This window comes from Mytilus trossulus, unplaced genomic scaffold (assembly GCF_036588685.1).
Source record: "Mytilus trossulus isolate FHL-02 unplaced genomic scaffold, PNRI_Mtr1.1.1.hap1 h1tg000024l__unscaffolded, whole genome shotgun sequence".
Taxonomy (NCBI): Eukaryota; Metazoa; Mollusca; class Bivalvia; order Mytilida; family Mytilidae; genus Mytilus; species Mytilus trossulus.
The window spans coordinates 5,958,070-5,975,492 of NW_026963290.1; the positions used below are offsets into that span (position 1 = coordinate 5,958,070).

The 17,423-nt window shown below is 32.5% G+C and overlaps 1 protein-coding gene across 2 annotated transcripts in view; it reads left to right on the forward strand.

Moving 5' to 3' along the window:
- The first annotated feature begins 4,185 nt into the window (after window positions 1–4,185).
- The window catches only part of LOC134699089 (uncharacterized), a 37,313-nt gene continuing 24,075 nt past the window's right edge, over window positions 4,186–17,423 (forward strand). For both annotated transcript variants that reach the window (XM_063560775.1, XM_063560776.1), the window contains exons 1-12: window positions 4,186–4,248; window positions 6,275–6,364; window positions 7,807–8,017; window positions 8,562–9,812; window positions 10,556–10,729; window positions 12,015–12,157; window positions 13,621–13,725; window positions 14,331–14,460; window positions 14,725–14,918; window positions 15,650–15,820; window positions 16,855–16,935; window positions 17,254–17,380. In XM_063560775.1, the coding sequence (XP_063416845.1) occupies window positions 6,332–6,364; window positions 7,807–8,017; window positions 8,562–9,812; window positions 10,556–10,729; window positions 12,015–12,157; window positions 13,621–13,725; window positions 14,331–14,460; window positions 14,725–14,918; window positions 15,650–15,820; window positions 16,855–16,935; window positions 17,254–17,380 (2,620 nt within the window). In that variant the 5' untranslated portion in view covers window positions 4,186–4,248; window positions 6,275–6,331. The remainder of the gene's footprint in view (window positions 4,249–6,274; window positions 6,365–7,806; window positions 8,018–8,561; window positions 9,813–10,555; window positions 10,730–12,014; window positions 12,158–13,620; window positions 13,726–14,330; window positions 14,461–14,724; window positions 14,919–15,649; window positions 15,821–16,854; window positions 16,936–17,253; window positions 17,381–17,423) is intronic.

The window sequence follows — 17,423 nt, forward strand, 5'->3', positions numbered from 1 at the left end:
ATACTCTACAAATACATGTGTAGTAATTCCGCCTTTTCAGTATATTTAGTGTTATGAAGGTAAAGTAACTAATGACAACATCTCAGTATGTGTTTTTGCGTTATGTGAACGAAGTTGACTGTCCCTTTGGTATCTTTCGTCCCTCTTTTATAAGTTTTACATGTTTACATAAGTATCTCTGTCTGTCTTTCGAAAATTGTTGTTGTAAAGTGTAGTGTTTCTGGTCTTTATATAAAAAATTTTGAAGGAATTGTTTATAACAATGTTAAGTCACTATTAATGACGTTAAAAATCGGTTTGTTTTGGAATTGGAGATCAGCAAAGGTACAGTCAGGAGGTATATCGTCAATAACAAATGCAAGCAATGTTTGTTCTTGAAAATTGTGGTCACATTGGTAAGATCCTGCAACAAATGTTTGTTATTGAAAATTGTGGTCACATTTGCTCGTTATGGGTATAAGAGATGATGAGTAATCTGATCTTGAAAGTAAGATGGGATTTTCTAGTAAACTGAATTATAATGAATATTATATTAACTCATCATAGATACCAGGCCTTGCGGTCATAAAGATTTCGAGCACGATTTTTGTACTCAGACTCAAGAATCAACCAATCAAAATGCTGGATTTCATGTTTCGAGCATGATTTTTGTGCTCCGAGCACTGAGCAATGACTTATGCCTTCAAGGCCAGGACTAGATTTATAGTATTTACACTAGACCCGATTTTCGTCTTCATACGAGTCAGAAGTGACGCTCGAATCCAAAACAAAGTTTAAAAAGCCAAATTAAGTACGAAGATAAAGAGCATTGAGGAACTAAATTCCTAAATCTTTTGCCAAATACATCTATAGTAATCTATTCCTGATGCAGAAAAGCCATAGTATTTTAAAAATTCAAACGTTTTGTAAACATCTAATTTATAAATATTACCATATCAATGATGATTCATATCAGAACAGTAGTGCTGACTACTTGGTTGGTGGTACCATCGGGGAATTAAAAATCCACCAGCAATAGTATCTCGACTCAGTGGTTGTAAATAATCTTATCATATACTGAACTACTTTAAAAATGCATCACTCTTTTTGTTGATTTTTTTACCAAATCTTGTTTGATTCTCTCATAACTACTTTTCATGCTTATCTTACTTCTTTCTCTTTACAAAAAAAATAAAAATCTGACTTACCTGTGGTTATTGAACATACCAAAATTTTGAAGTCGCACGAAATTCTTAAAGCGAACTTTTGGACCCATGAACGATTGTTTCAGTTTGTTTTTCTTTGTAAAACAGTTCTTTCAATCCTTTGCCTCACTTAAATCAGTTTAAAATGTTGCATCTCCATATTGCCAAGACTGAGGAATAACAAACTGAATTAGCCCTTATGAAAACTGCAAACATGAAAACATAAACGTGCTCCAACCATACTGTATGACTTCAGACAACGATACAAGTAGACAATATTTTTTGATGGCCATCAATGAATAGATCAACGTGTAGTGACAATGAAACGTCAACAGAATTTGATTACCCAACGTCATTTGCCAGACATGTTTACGCGGCCGCAACGTCAACTGCTAATCAAATTGCCGTGTGCCATTGCGTACAGATTCATGCCATAAATGTTTCCCATCAACTGAAATTGCCAAATAAACGACTGAAGGAAAACCTTTAAAGCCCTCAAGTTCCAACCGCATAATTGCCAAAACCATTTAATGGGTTGAACAAATGCAAAATCAGAAGGTGTAAAACAGAACCAAAAATATGTAAAACAGAATTTGTTGACCTTTCTGACAATCATTTTGGCGTTTGTAACAGGCAGTCATTGCTTTTGACGGTGACACATTCATTCAACAATAACAAAAAATTAATCTAGTGTTGCGTTTCAAAAGTCGGTCAGTATAGATACGAGGACTTAATTTACTTGTATTGCCCTGGAGTTTATGGTATCGAGACATTTGTAAGAAAAAGAAAACGGCAGAAGGTCAGGAACAGAAATATCACTGCAAGAAGGTAATGTATAATTGCGATGACCAAGACTGCGTCTATAATCGAGGAATTGAAAATGTTCACCACGTTCGACGCAAATTTACCGATCTAAGTATATAACATTGTTGGGCTGATGTTTAGACGAATCATATAATATATATATGTGTGTGTTCCTGAATCCAGCAGTCTTACTTTTGTCTAAGACAAGTACATGTAACAAGATGAGGATTATATATTTGTTCGATGATTATTGTTTCATGGACACTAATTTCTATGGTGTATACATATTGGTTAGATAATACTTGGGCATGTGTTATGAATAATTAAATATTGACCGATGCACACCCCAGAGATTTTGGTTCACTCATAGGAAACTTACACAGTTTAACCCTTAAATGTATGTCAATCTCTTTCATTGGAACGTTAACAGTTTTAGGCGATGTTTTTTAAAGATTATATTACTAGTAGCATGTTGCACCAAAAATATTCATAGTTAAGAACAAAACTGACTCCAATAAAACTAATTATGAAGGAAAAAAGGTCAGTTGCTAAAAAGTTCATTATAAATAAAACAGGTATATGCGATGCCGACTACTAAATAGCTATTGGCTCTCTCGTTTACAAAATGAAACGATATACGGCAGATATAGGCATAGCACGTGACAGGTGTTCATGTATAAGTAATAAATTCATCATGATCATATTAATTTATGGTAAGCCAGTAATATGCAATGATTGAATTTTAAATAAAAAACATTAAAAAAAAAAAAAAAGGAAATGAGGTTTTGTTGCCAATGAAACAACAATCCATCGCAATATAAACGAAGTATGTAAGCAATTATATGCAACCGTACGACATTTAAGAATAACAAAAACCCATACCTTATAGTCAATAATTCAATATAGAAAGCAAACGACAAATAGCTAAAATAGGACAAATATGAATCAACTACAACCACTGAAATACAAGCTTCTGACTTGGAACAGTCACAAAAAGAAAGTGGCGTGGTTAAGCATGTTTGAAGGCGCAACCCCATTCCTATCCTTGGATAGTAGTGTAACAGTACAACATAAGAACAATCTATTACAATCAGTTGAAAAGGGCTTGTCTCATCAGTTTGAAACAAGGCAGAAACATATCTAGTCATGCTCCGGTTCCCCTCTTCCTACCCTTTCATCCACCAAGTCTGACTCTGGTTATCTGAATTTTTTGTCTGAGTCAAACAATTTGTTTTTAACCGCTATCAATCAATGAAAAATCTGCCTTCAGATTACTTTTTGTCATCTGCTTGACCACAATAATCTTTTTTATATTATTAATTGCTCATCGAAATATTATTTTACGAAAAAAATATAACCCAATCTGTTATATACTGAGCCAAAAAAGTTTAGCAACAAAATTGTAAAATTTTATTTTATTAATAAGTCATAACAACATATAATTTTGATAATACCAAAATGGAATTATATGACATGAAAGAAGCAACATGAATGTTTATCACTCATATTTATTAGGATTTTCTTTGTATGGAACGCGGGAGTGTCAATATGCAAAAATGAGTTTAGTGTTATGAAGGATTGGCAGGCACACCAGCAGCTGCCCTTAGTCAATGCACTACCTTTTTGGCCGGAAAAAACTTGTCACATGTTGACGTAAAGCGAAGGTAGCACTCCTCCCTTAACGAGAGTTTTTTTGGTATACGAGATAACGATCTATCCTGTGCAGTTTTAATTTGTCGATTTCTGTTTGTTAGTCTCTAAACTGTTGCCTTATGCACATCAAATCGATCCACGATGTCGATCAGCAAGACTCATTCCGGCATCAACAATTCCAAAAGCTGTCTGACGGTCATTTTCGGGGATGCCTGGTTGACGCCCCGTGCATTTTTGTCAAATTTGTGTATGTTTTTCTTACCAATGGTGTGTTTCTGAACGTTAGTGAAAAAGAAATTTTTAATATCGTTATAAAAGTACAGGTACAGATGGTAACACATCAATTACACATGCAAAGCTGAAATGGCGCGAAATCAATCACCAGGAAAAAAAGGTACGACTGTTTTAAATTTCAGATAAAACTAAGGATTATATCAATAATTTTTGAATAATTTTTTTTCCAGAAACAACCAAAAAAAATAAATTAAAAAAAGTGTTGCTAAACTTTTTTACTCAGTATATTAATTTTTTTTACCTGTGAAAACGGACTCGGAACGGACGCGTAAAAATTTGGATTTGGATGTTATTGGATATATGGTGTAACAATGTACGTATATATATACATATATATGCAAAATACAACATAATCGTTTACCAAATTTATAACATGTATTTATTGCCTCTGTTATTAATGATAAATCATCACTGAACAAATTGCATTTTAATCAAACCTCATCTTCTTCAAACGATAAGTTTTATGTTGACTTGTTTACATTTGGTAGTCATATACATATCTGTAACTGTGCACTTATTTTTCAGTATTTTAAAAGAATATTTTTTTCTCTATATTTAGAAGTTACCAGTTTTACTATCAATTTGTTTACGAATTATATAGCATAGTAATAGTACACAAAACAAAATATCTCAAAACAAAAAGGTTAAATTCTATGACGATTATTGATTTTATATACCCGTTTAAATATAGTATTGCAATTCACTACTGATCATAAAAAGTACTTACAGGTAAGTTTCAATCAATATAACGGTAAATATATTTACAAAAATAAACAATTGCAAAAGCAAATCTATGATCAATTCAAGCTTTTCATTATTAAGCACAGTATGAGCAGTTGATTGTCAAAGTCTATACCTACACTTATACATTTTGTAAATACCCAAGTAAAAGGTTTTTTTTATTCCGAATGTATTAAATATTGATTAAATTCTTGAATTGTATGATCAAATAACTCAGAAATATTATACGTTAACTGACAATTCAAGGACATTATTATAAAAGAAGAAAAATACTGAAGTATTTCAATTTCAGTTCATGTGATGTTTGAATCAAATCTATAATTTTTAAAAGAAGGCCCGGCCTAATACATACAATTTCCCAATACAATAATTGGTTTTTAGATATTACACTAAATTATTTATCAGTTTGTGTCAAATGTGATATTATATAAATAACACATAGCTGAGAGGGTGATAGAGTAGATTGGTACCCCGAGAAAACATTGTCAACCGCGGCGAAGTTACGGGCATTAGAAAAAACAAAACAAAAGTCAAACAAGATGTTTTATTTTATTTATTTTAACAGTCGATAATAAAATCTGAGCCAAAACGTAGAACTTAAGCATTGTTTTTAATTCCTTCGTGTAAATTCAATTCATTGTTCTTTGAATTATCGATTTCTGATTGGTCTAGACGAGAGGGTAACATTAAAAAAAAATCACCCGCTCAGCTATGTGATAGAGTAAATTGACACCCTCGTCTTAGCCAATCAAAAAATGGCATTTTAACGTGAAGTATAATAAATGGGAATAGTCACCCGCATTTTCGCTCGTAGAGTGATACTTAACTCTTGTGTGTATTCACATGTTATGCTTGAAATGGAAAATACAAAAAAATCTCGAAAAGATGTGAAAATTCATAAACTGAATTACCAACAAGCTATAATGTATTTGTCCATGAAAACCTTGACAAAATGGCAATTTGTCCAATATTTATAAATTTATGCCGTTTTCTAGAAAAATACTCCAATAAGATATACACAATTGAGGGATTGATACTGATGTGGAAGGTTGCTGCCAACCTATTCAATGTGAGGAGCTTTCCCTAACCACTTGTCCGATTTCCATGGATACGCCACTGGCGGTATGAAGACCATGGTGACTGGGTAATAAAAATATTGTCAATAAGGGTTTTCTGCTGACTGGCAGTGAACCACTTGACAAAGGCGGGCCTCCATTTTTGCCTTACGGAATGTATAACAACGTCCGGTCTGAATGGGAACTTTAAATCCGGTCCATAGTGTAGAGAGAGTGTAACGCTCACTTCAAGTTACAAACGCTTGAAAACACCTCGGTGGGTCTGTAGGTGGCCTGTTGCAATTAAAAAGGTTTGAATACGTCTCTATCAAATAAACCCTCATTTTTCGGTGGCAGTCCTTTGAATTTCCCCGATATTCATCCTGGTCGCCCTTTATTGCAGGACCTACCTATTGTATTTTTTGTTAATGAATAAGCTAGAAATATTTAAAACAACCACTAATCAATATATCAATATATATGCATGATATTAACATATAGAAGTATTTCATATCATAATTGTATTTCTTGTATTCTTTACAGATACACGTAACTCTTCTTCATGGTTCGTTTCAAGTATAAATATCGAGAGATAAAACAATGGCTCAACGACTGTCGTCCAAGTCAAAAAAGGTAAAATATTTTTTTTTTAAATTGAGCATTCAAGTTTAAGGAAGCAATTGTGTAAATCTTAATTATACACTTATAAGTATCGTAAATTGACCAATTTGATTGCAATAGTGTGCATAAGTAAAATCGTGCAAACTTACGTACGAAAACTTTTCATGGAACTACAATTTATTATTTTTCAATATAAAACTTGTTTGGTCATGAATTGTCTTAAAGCATTATGCGACGGATCAGTTTATATATTAATGAATTTTATTACATTAAATAAATATAATACATGTATTACTATTATATATTGCAACTGTAGATTACATGTAACTTAAAATGTAACTAACATGAACTATTCAAGTTTTACTCATGAGCATCTAAAGTATTAGGTCTATATATAGATATAGGAAGATGTGGTGTGAGTGCCAATGAGACAACTCTCCATCCAAATAACAATTTAAAAAGTAAACCATATGTCCGCTTTTGAAAAAATCTAAATACGAATGAATGAAGAAAACGAATGCATGGTCACATTGGAAGCTTGTGAAGGGTAACTGTACTATGATCAAATATATAAAAAGCAAAGCCTTTGTTATGATCACATATACATAAAGCCATGGTAAATAAAATGGTAAAAAAAAAATACCAGTTCGATGGACGTTGACTAGATTGTATGCAGTTCTAGGCAGCTTTACAGGCGGTATAAATTAGCTATTGAAAGTTGGTATTCGGATAACAAAAACATTCTTAAAACATTTCTTCAGTCAATGATATCTTATTTCCGAAATTGTTTAATATAACAAAAGAAGATGTGGTATGATTGCTAATGAGTCAACTCTCAACAAGAGACCAAAATGATCATTATTGAACATTGTTTAAACATTCTGTAGTTGTCGTCTGTTTATTATTTGGTTCATAAGTGTTTTTCGGTTTTCGTTTTTATATTATAGATTAGACCGTTGGTTTCCCCGTTTGAATGGTTTTACACTAGTTATTTGTGGGGCCCTTTATAGGTTGCTGTTCGATGTGAGCCAAGACTCTGTGTTGAAGGCCGTACTTTGACCTAGTATAATGGTTTACTTTTATAAATTGTTACTTGAATGGAGAGTTGTTTCATTGGCACTCATACCACACCTTCCTTTATCTATTGAATATACATTCTACATAAAATTAAATGTTAAATAATAAGGTGGAAAACGGCTGTGTGTGATTTGTATTCATAGTCTTATTATTATAATTCCTCAAGGAACTTTAAGATCAGTTGTTTTATAGTGTCCGGGTTTGTATCAACTATTTGCCACTGGACGCCAACACAACAATATTATATCAAATCAGTCAGTCAATACCTTTTTTAAATAGTGAACTCTTACACAATAACAGTTACTCTACTTAACCCTAGATTTATATTGTTTCATTTCATATGTTTTCTTTATTTTATCATTGATACAATTTTGAAGGCTGGACCTAACATCATACGGGGATTTCGCCGAGAACTTACGTATTTTGAGGTCCCTGTGAGAAGTGACATCCCAAAGTCATCATATGCTGACCGAGGGGCCATTAAAGAAGTATTTAATGAAGTAGACGAAGAAGCTATTGCACAGTTAGCAAGTGAGAGAGAAAATTCAACGAATCATGATGGACAGAAGGATAGTACAGTTAGCGATGGTAGGCTTTAAACATATGATTTTTTATGAGAAGTTATAATATTGGCCACAAACTAGTGTTTATAGTTACTGAGAGTACTCTCAGATCTGTACTCTGTACCTTAAGTGTTTTGTTAGTTGTATTTGTGCTTTGCATCAATATATATTATGCTAGTATACCACTGTCCATGGTTGTGAGAGGATTACGTGCCTTACAAACATGTTTAATACTCAGATATTCTGTCTTTGTCTGTAATTCAGTGATTGTCGTTTGTTGTTGTACATAATATTTGTATTTCTTTTATTATTCGTACATACATTGGATCGTTAGTTTTTTTTTATAAGTATCAGACGCTTGTCATGTCTGGGCATTTATAGTTTTCTATATATATGCGGTATGAATTTGGCTCATTGTCGAAGGCCGTACAGATACTTACAGTTGTATATGAGGCCTTGCAATTTTATTTTTACAAAAAAATGAATATATGTTTTTACGGTAGATAATGATATTGAATTATCTTTTGATTTTTTTAATTCTTAATTTTGACTGTATTCTCTTTCATCAGATTTTGTGGAGACGATATACGGCCATTGCTCTTCCAAGATACCGATTCGAAGCTATGGAAAACTTAATTACAACGTGAATGCCTACTATGGTGGATGTACTGCCCTCTACTTTGTGTCGAATGCATCCGGAAACAATAAGAATGAAACATGCGTAGAGCTGTTATTGGTGAGATCAGGGTTTGACTGTAACCATGTTGAAGTAAGTCCTATTGCATCGTCTCAGGATGGTTACTTTAACCCTGCTAACAGTCATTATGTAGACGAGGAGGGAACATTTATTGGTGACTGTCAATACGGCAACAATTATCTAATGTTGTTGACCAATGACTGTTGCTATGGTAATCTCAGAAATGGAATTTACATAGAGAGTCAAAACAAAAAGGTTCTTCTTCAGCTGCCTATACCAGTGTGTGAGGAAGACAGCTGTGGACTTACATTAATACTCTGTAGTGGTTCCGATGGTGTGAAATGCTACAATGCTGTCTACATTCTCCGCACTGGAGTAAGCAATACAAAGTTCGAATCAAAGCTTGTATCAGGGGAAGATAAATTCATATTTGACATCGGAGAAAGTCACATAGTAACTGTTCATGGGCCACCTAACAGTCGGTATGGTATATTCCATAATGCAAATAATCCTACCTCAAAACAGAATCACGTCCTGGTAACGCAGACACAGTGTTTGACAGGCAAACAAACTTTACTGACTAGATTACCCGAACAATGTACTCTCGTCGTTCTTTGCTCAAACAGCTACGGAGTAGAAGATTGTACTATTTCTTCTGTGTACTTTCTGGCGATCAACAATCAAAAACTTGAAGATGTTCAAGAGGTTGCAGGTAGTTTTGGAACGGATTGCAAAAAATCAAATGTATGGAAATTCGAAATCGAAGATGGAGAATTAATGGTTATTGGACCAAACGAACCATGCAAATATTCTGTTTTGTCAAATGTCAAAGCAAGTAAGGTAGATCTTATTTCATGTATTACTCAAGATGGTTGCTTAGCAACGGTTGAACCAACAAGGACAACAGGCAATGTGAAGGTCACCATGGAAGAAGTAGTCGGTCACGTGAATAAATCGTCAACCATTCGTATTATGTTGGACCACAACTTCGTACATACGATTTCTATCGACGAATTGACGTATAGAGATGGCGAATACACATTTTCCTATCAATGGCAGGAGAATGAAAAATATGTCGGATATCATAAAGTCAGAATATTTGTCATACGAAAGAATTTAAACAGTAAGATTATATTCTTTAACTTTATAAGTTAGCTTCCATATACATTTTCATTGGCGACCGTTTGCTTTTATAAAGTCGCCCTATTATATGTATAGAAATATTTTGTCATTTAGTGAGAGACGTACTACACTTAATATATATGTAAAATACTCACAAGTAGAGTTGTCGCGTACCTCGTTATTTTGGTTTAAGATCGTGTCAACTAAATTTTTAAGATTGATAGCTTTTGCTTCTCCGGCTACGAGTGTAGTATTTAGGATCAAGATCAAATACTGGTCGGTTCCATACGGTCAAAATAACGTGTTCTGCAGTGAGAACACAACTTGATTTAATCTAATAAGCAAGCACTTGAACATCAAAGGTCGTCGTGTCGATGTAGCTTACCATTGAAAGTTTAATATGTTATCGTCCTGAACATGATTGCAAGATTTGCCACTGGACGTTTTATATTTATATCGGTTGACAAATGTCTCCTTAAATGATTATAGAAGGGTTAGATTGCTACAGATCAAGTGATTTAGTGTCATTGGTTTAATCCTTTTATCGCATTCATGAATAATTGATGATAACGTTCAGAAAGCATCAACACTGTTTATCTATTAAGGCTGACTAGGTTAATAAAATCATGAGTATTTACTAATTATTAGGAAATCTATAATTATATCTTTATTATCAACTTTCCCCACGAAAAAGAAATCTGCTGATAAAGATAGAAGAGATGTAATAGATATTTTTCTATTTAGCTGACGAAGATGTGTTTATTGAGTTACCTGGTTCACCCTGTTCCTTAACCAGACAAAAACCAGGAGTTGTTTATGCATTAAACTGCGCAGGTCCAGCATATCAAGATCTCAATGATATCGTGTATTCAAGTGAACACCTTCAGTTTGCTAACTTCGACAACAAATTTCTTTCTGGTAAGATTAGTTAAAGAAAATCAATAAAGTTTTTGATAGTGACGATTTGATAAAATCCCAGAAGATACGACTAAATTGAGCAGATGCTCAGCTTTGTGCCCAAACTGCCTAGTTTTGTTTGCGTATAAAAGTGTCAAAAGTCAAAGAGAAGAAACCAAAGTCAAATAAAACCGACAAGTCGTAGTTTAAAAAAAAACATACAACTTAAAGGGTTATAACAACACTTCATGCACTGTGACATATTAAAAATTTAGCTAAACCTAAGACTACTTTAGCAGTCTCAGGCAAAACTAACCCCACCAAATAAACGCAAATGAACTTACAATATGTGTTGTCCCGATAGGAACAGTTCCTGCTTCACTTAGTGTCAGCCTCAAGTTTACCCACCTGTTAAAATACGTTGATTAGACATATTCTAATCATTAGACATAATCTGACGTAAGGCTCGCACAGTAGCGGATTGATAATGACATGTGTCTAATATGAAAAGAGCATGCAATTAAATTGACATTTTTGTTTTAGATTTCATCTTTTTTTCAATTCCATGTTAACATGGTAAACGTAATACTATCAAGTGTATGTGCCTTTTTTATCAGTTGTAATTTTGCATTTGCAAACCAATGATACAATAACACACCAAAGATCAAAGGACAATGATTCAAACAATTACTAAATGGTCACCACACGACCTTGAACAATCAGCAAAAATTATACGTACATTTATTTAGCTATATAAGACACCGATTTGACCAAATGACACTTTTAAAGGAAAAAGAAACACTGATTTATTCTTGAACGACAAACCAAAAATGAATATAGTAGACAATAAACAGTAGCCACTCCTGAATTAAAGAAATGCAGGTCTGAAACTATCACATACAAATTGATACAGGGTTAACATGTTTTTATGAACTCTAACGCTCCCTAATGATAAACAATTGGGAACATAAGAGGAAATTGTACATATTGGAAAGGGCCTGTCTAAACAGATCAGCACGATCGAAGCATACACAAAAGAAACACCTTACCGATCTTTGAATACTGACAGATACAGATAATTGCCAAAAGTCTAGTTCTCCTGAGCTTTTAGAATGTAAATGTTAAAACGACTATTTGATATTCATATTATTATACGTTTAATTATATGGTCTAATAGTATTCGTATTCTTTAAGCTATGCCGTATTCCACGATGCCTATTTTCAAATGCATCCACTCGTTTATCGAAATTCGCGGTTACAAATGTGCATGCTTAAACAAGTAGATTGAACTACCTTTATTTCATAGGTATGCAGAGTAAAGCTGTTGGTTCTGTAAAGACACAGACAATACTACCCACTTCAATGTTGAACTCACATGACGGCTTTTTGTATTCAGTGTCACGATCAGCATACACGGAACTTAAATCTGAACAACGGTTTAAGTATAAGGTAAGGTGGATTTTATTAGATTTTATCCGGGTTATCTGACGGGAGTAGTTTTTAATTTGTGATATGCAGGGTGAGCGGATAGAAGACTGTTTCCGTACAACACCTAGAGAATTCAAACACTTAAACTGTTCTTTTTAACCATAGATAATATGTTTTTCCTGAAGCCTTATTGAAGTTATGTTATTAAATGATAAAAAATATTGAAATTACTCTTTATGTCTGAGTGTGTGATTACTTTTTAAGCATACAACACATCTTTTCAACTTGTAATATTAATAACTTTAAATAAAGGCTACAATGATACTGTTTTTTGTTCAATCACTACATTTCGTTTTTTTTGTTATGAAGAAACAAATCAATAAACTTCTTTATAATAGTTTGAGCAAAACTAGTATAATGTTTCTTTTGTTGTTTTGTATGATTTATGTATTGCATAGCGAATGTCTTCCTTTACCGGTGCTTTGGATTGTTGCATGGGCTTTTATATGAAGTCTTGTAATAGTGTGAAAATGACTGTTTCTGTGATATAGTATAGACTCATGACGATAGAGAGATTGATGAATTGTTTCAAGTTTGTCTGTTAATGAAAACGTTGTTCCCTTTAATCCCGCCTTTAATGTATTTTGGTCATTAAAATCAATTGGTGGATGTTTCAAACTCACACGAAAAGTAAGAGAGACCAAAAACAGATTATATCTCTAAGCATATTTATAAGTTTTGAATATAAATTTATATTCCACCTCCTCATGTAATTGTGTTCATACCAAACAGAGCTAAGTTAATATTTGCTGTCATTTATAATAGGAATTAAGGGCCGAATATCCCATGCAAAATCTTATAGAATAGTACTATCCAATTATCATGTATGAAATACACATCTATGACTATCTTTGCCGAGGTTCTATTTAATTCAATTGAATCTTGCCTTTTAACGATAAATGATTTACTTTTTAGTTTTCTCTCTCACTTATATTTTTTGTCTGTGTTGATCTACAAATTCTTATTGCTAACATTTTCTGTTTCAAATAGGTAAATGGTATAACGAATGGAAGCTACAAATTCTTATTACTAACGTTTTCTGTTTCAAATAGGTAAATGGTATAACGAATGGAAGCTACAAATTCTTATTAATAACGTTTTCTGTTTCAAATAGGTAAATGGTATAACGAATGGAAGCTACAAATTCTTATTACTAACATTTTCTGTTTCAAATAGGTAAATGGTATAACGAATGGAAGCTACAAATTCTTATTACTAACATTTTCTGTTTCAAATAGGTAAATGGTATAACGAATGGAAGCTACAAATTCTTATTACTAACATTTTCTGTTTCAAATAGGTAAATGGTATAACGAATGGAAGCTACAAATTCTTATTACTAACATTTTCTGTTTCAAATAAGTAAATGGTATAACGAATGGAAGCTACAAATTCTTATTACTAACGTTGTATGTTTCAAATAGGTAAATGGTATACCCAATGGAAGCTACAAATTACGCTTGCATTTAGTTGATGTACCAGAAGACATGACTTTTAATGGCAGACCAATAAGCAAAGACATCCAAGAGGTTTGGTCATATTAATTATAATTTTAATGAAAGTATTTAATCCACGATGAAAGTCACAGTAATATAAAATTTGTCTATATAAAAAAAACAAAATTCCACTGATTCCGGTAAGGAAAAAACTCTATGTAATGAGTTAAATGTGCTTGCATAATTTTTCTTACTCTAAAACAATCATTATTTATAAACCACAGGCTATAAAAATGCTTAATCAGTACAAAGAAAACCCCTTTGAAAAGCGAACAAATATATCTAACGTCACATTCCCCAGAGGATAGATAATTTTATTATTTGAGAATTTGTCACTAAATATTAGGGAGGAAACTTATAATTTAACTCTTTTTAAACTTTAACATTGAACACTCTTTATTATGAATTATACATTTCCAAGAGAAACTTCCAAAAAAGGTTCATCATAAAAGGTCCATCATCCACATTATCAATCTGGTAGTACATAGTGGTAAGAAAACCAAACCAATGTAGGCCATTCGACAAGCTTGCCTGGACAAACCTATATATGAAACTTTGAAGCCAAATACTTGACTATGTGAACACTGTGTCTTGCAGCTAATTACAATATGTGAACATTGTTTTATTCTTTCTTGTAGAAAATAGAAGCAATGAAGAAGCCAGGAGATTTTGTTGGCCCAACTTGTTACTGTGTTGATATAAACGTTGATATCAATAGTAACTTTTTACAAATTGAAAGTGAAAGTAAAGACGTCCACAGACATGCTGGTTTGTTTTTGTTTTTGTATTCAGTGAATTCATGTTCATACATTCATAAATTTGACAAAATATTGTAAAAATATTTAGAGAGGAAAATTTGATTTTCGGTTAACTTTCCTACTTCTTAAATAAGGCCATTATTTGTCCCTTTTGAACTTTTGGGATTTCAACGTTCTTCAATTTCTTAATATATTTTGCCTACCGAATGAAGTTAACATAAATGTGAATGTGATTTACTAAAATACTATTATATTTTTTTTCTTTGTATTTCAGACCAGATTTGTGCTTTCGCTTTACTTGACATGACATATAGTGATAAAATCGTTACTGAATCACAAAGGAAACAAGAATATATAGAAAGACAAAAAGTAATAGACAAAATTCCACCATTGACGACTATCAACACCCGAAAGAATATGAGTATCGTTGGATGGTCTCAAAATCTACTTCATAATCCTACTGGAGAGGTATGGTTAATGGGTACTCTACTCGGCAAAAAAAAATCAGAAGTCCTCGCTTCTGTAATTACATAAAATTTACTGTTCCTCAATTGTTAAAACTATTCAATACACATAGGCTTTTTTTACCACCAGCCATTGACGGACAAAGCAGACCTTGGTTTCAATTGAATGATATTTTTTTTCAATGATATCCAACTTTTTTTATTGATTTTGCCTTGGGGACGACATCATAAGTCAATGTAGGATAACAAACTTAATTCATTTAGTTTTTTTCACTGACAGCCCCCCCCCCCCCCCTAACCCCCTCTTAACTTTATTTGGGAAAAATTAATTGACCGATAATGATATATATGAAATCGATGTCAATTGAACAAAACTTGCTGCAATATTGACCCCCCACCCAAAACTATTTGAATTTCGTTTTTCATCCTTCATTGATTATTTTTATGTCGTCCCTTAGTGACTTACCGTTTTGAATTTTCCTCAGAGTTCGGTATATTTGTAAATTTACTATTTGTTTTAATTATATCCCAATTGACGGCTCTTACGTAGACGAAACTCGATTAAATTATAGACAATTTATTTTAAATGTTTTTAATCTATGTTTTCTTCATTTTTCGGTAACACTGAGTTTTGAATTGTCCTTTTGTCCAGATTCGTACGCCATATCGGGTCATTTCTCTTGTTTTGGGGGTTTTCATTCATTTGAAATATTTTGTCATTTTGTGTTTTTTAAGAATGGAGATTTGACGTTTTGGAAGACAGAGGGAGATATAAAAGTTTGTGATGGTGGTTATGATACAGATACATGTTTTGTTACATCACATATATGGGGTTGTAAATATCAAGAAGTCAATCTTCTCGATTATTTCACTGAGGAGTACTTGGACACATCACCTGGCATTATGGTATCGTATACTATAAAGTTACTATAATATTGTTCTTATATGATTAGAGTTCATTATTTTGGAAGAGAGAAAAAAAACATATTCTTTAGAGCGAAGTGTATCATTGCCTAATAGTCATTTCAGATACTTGCAATGACCAAAAGAATGTTAGCGCAATTGACGGTATACTTGTTTCTATTAGTAGAGGTTAATAGTGTGTACATATGTGTAGACGAGCCTTAGTACAATTGTTGTCAGCGTCATCAAAAACCATTATGAAAAGAATAATAGATCAAACCGTCCGAAATAAAGAAATAAATCAACTTATTCGAAATACAGGAACAGATCGACCGGTCCGAAATACAAAACTAGATCAACCCATTTAAAATACAGGAATAGATCAACCCATTCGAAATACAGAAAATTAGATCAACCCATGTGTAATATAGGAATATATCAACCCATGTGAAATACAGGAATAGATCAACCCATTTGAAATACAGGAAATTAGATCAACCCATCTGAAATACAGGAATAGATCAACCCATTTGAAATACATAAATAGATCAACCCATCTGTAATATAGGAATAGATCAACCCTTGTGAAATACAGGAATAGATCAACCCATTTGAAATACAGGAATATATCAACCCATCTAAAATACAGGAATAGATCAACCCGTTTGAAATACAAGAATAGATAAACCCTTCTTAAATACAGGAATATTTCAACCCATCAGAAATACAGGAATAGTTTAACCCATCAGAAATACAGGATTAAATCAACATATTTGAAATTCATGAATATATCAATCCATCCGAAATACAAATTCGTTTTTGGCAGTTGTATAAGACTTTTCAAGTTTAAATCTTGGATATTTTGATATTTTAATGTTTTCTTCCTTCGTTAAAATTCGTTTTCTTGCAACATATCATTTTAAAATGCATGACTTCATCAGAGAATAGCAAATAGTAGTTTTTTATTTTTATTTTTATTTTTGTTTACTTGACTTCAAATATCATGTTTGCTTCAAAAGAGTTACTGTTCTTATAAGGTTCTGGAAGATTACAAAGAAGGAGATTTTGGTGGTGGTAATTACTGCTTTACTGCACAGTTGCTGTCTGCTGATCGAAAGGTGAGAGTTATTAAATGTACTATCAAATTGAATAATGAAAGGTTTTTTTCTAAATCATATGTTCTTTAATATTTTCCTTTAGTTATTAGAAATGCAAAATTTGAAATATATTCTAACTTATTCCTTAGTTCAATTTATTTTAATCTTAAATTAAATATACCGTTACATGATTAAAACTAATTGAAAAACACGTTTAATAATTTCTTTCGTCCGAAGCGCTTTTCTGTCAGGAATTAAAATGATTAAATTTGTTTCAAGAAATTATTATTTGTATTTGAAAGTTATGCAGAATGAATAGCAATATTTGTATATGTTTAGGTGTTGAAAGAATATACAACGGGAGAGGTAGGACCTTTATATTACCTCCACAGTGAATGGGAAGAGGCAAACATCATATTTTCAGACTATGGTTCTGGTGTTCGTTTTGTTGCATTCTCTTCAAAAGGTAAGAGCTTTTTGAATATTTAATGTATTTGATTTCGTTAAAA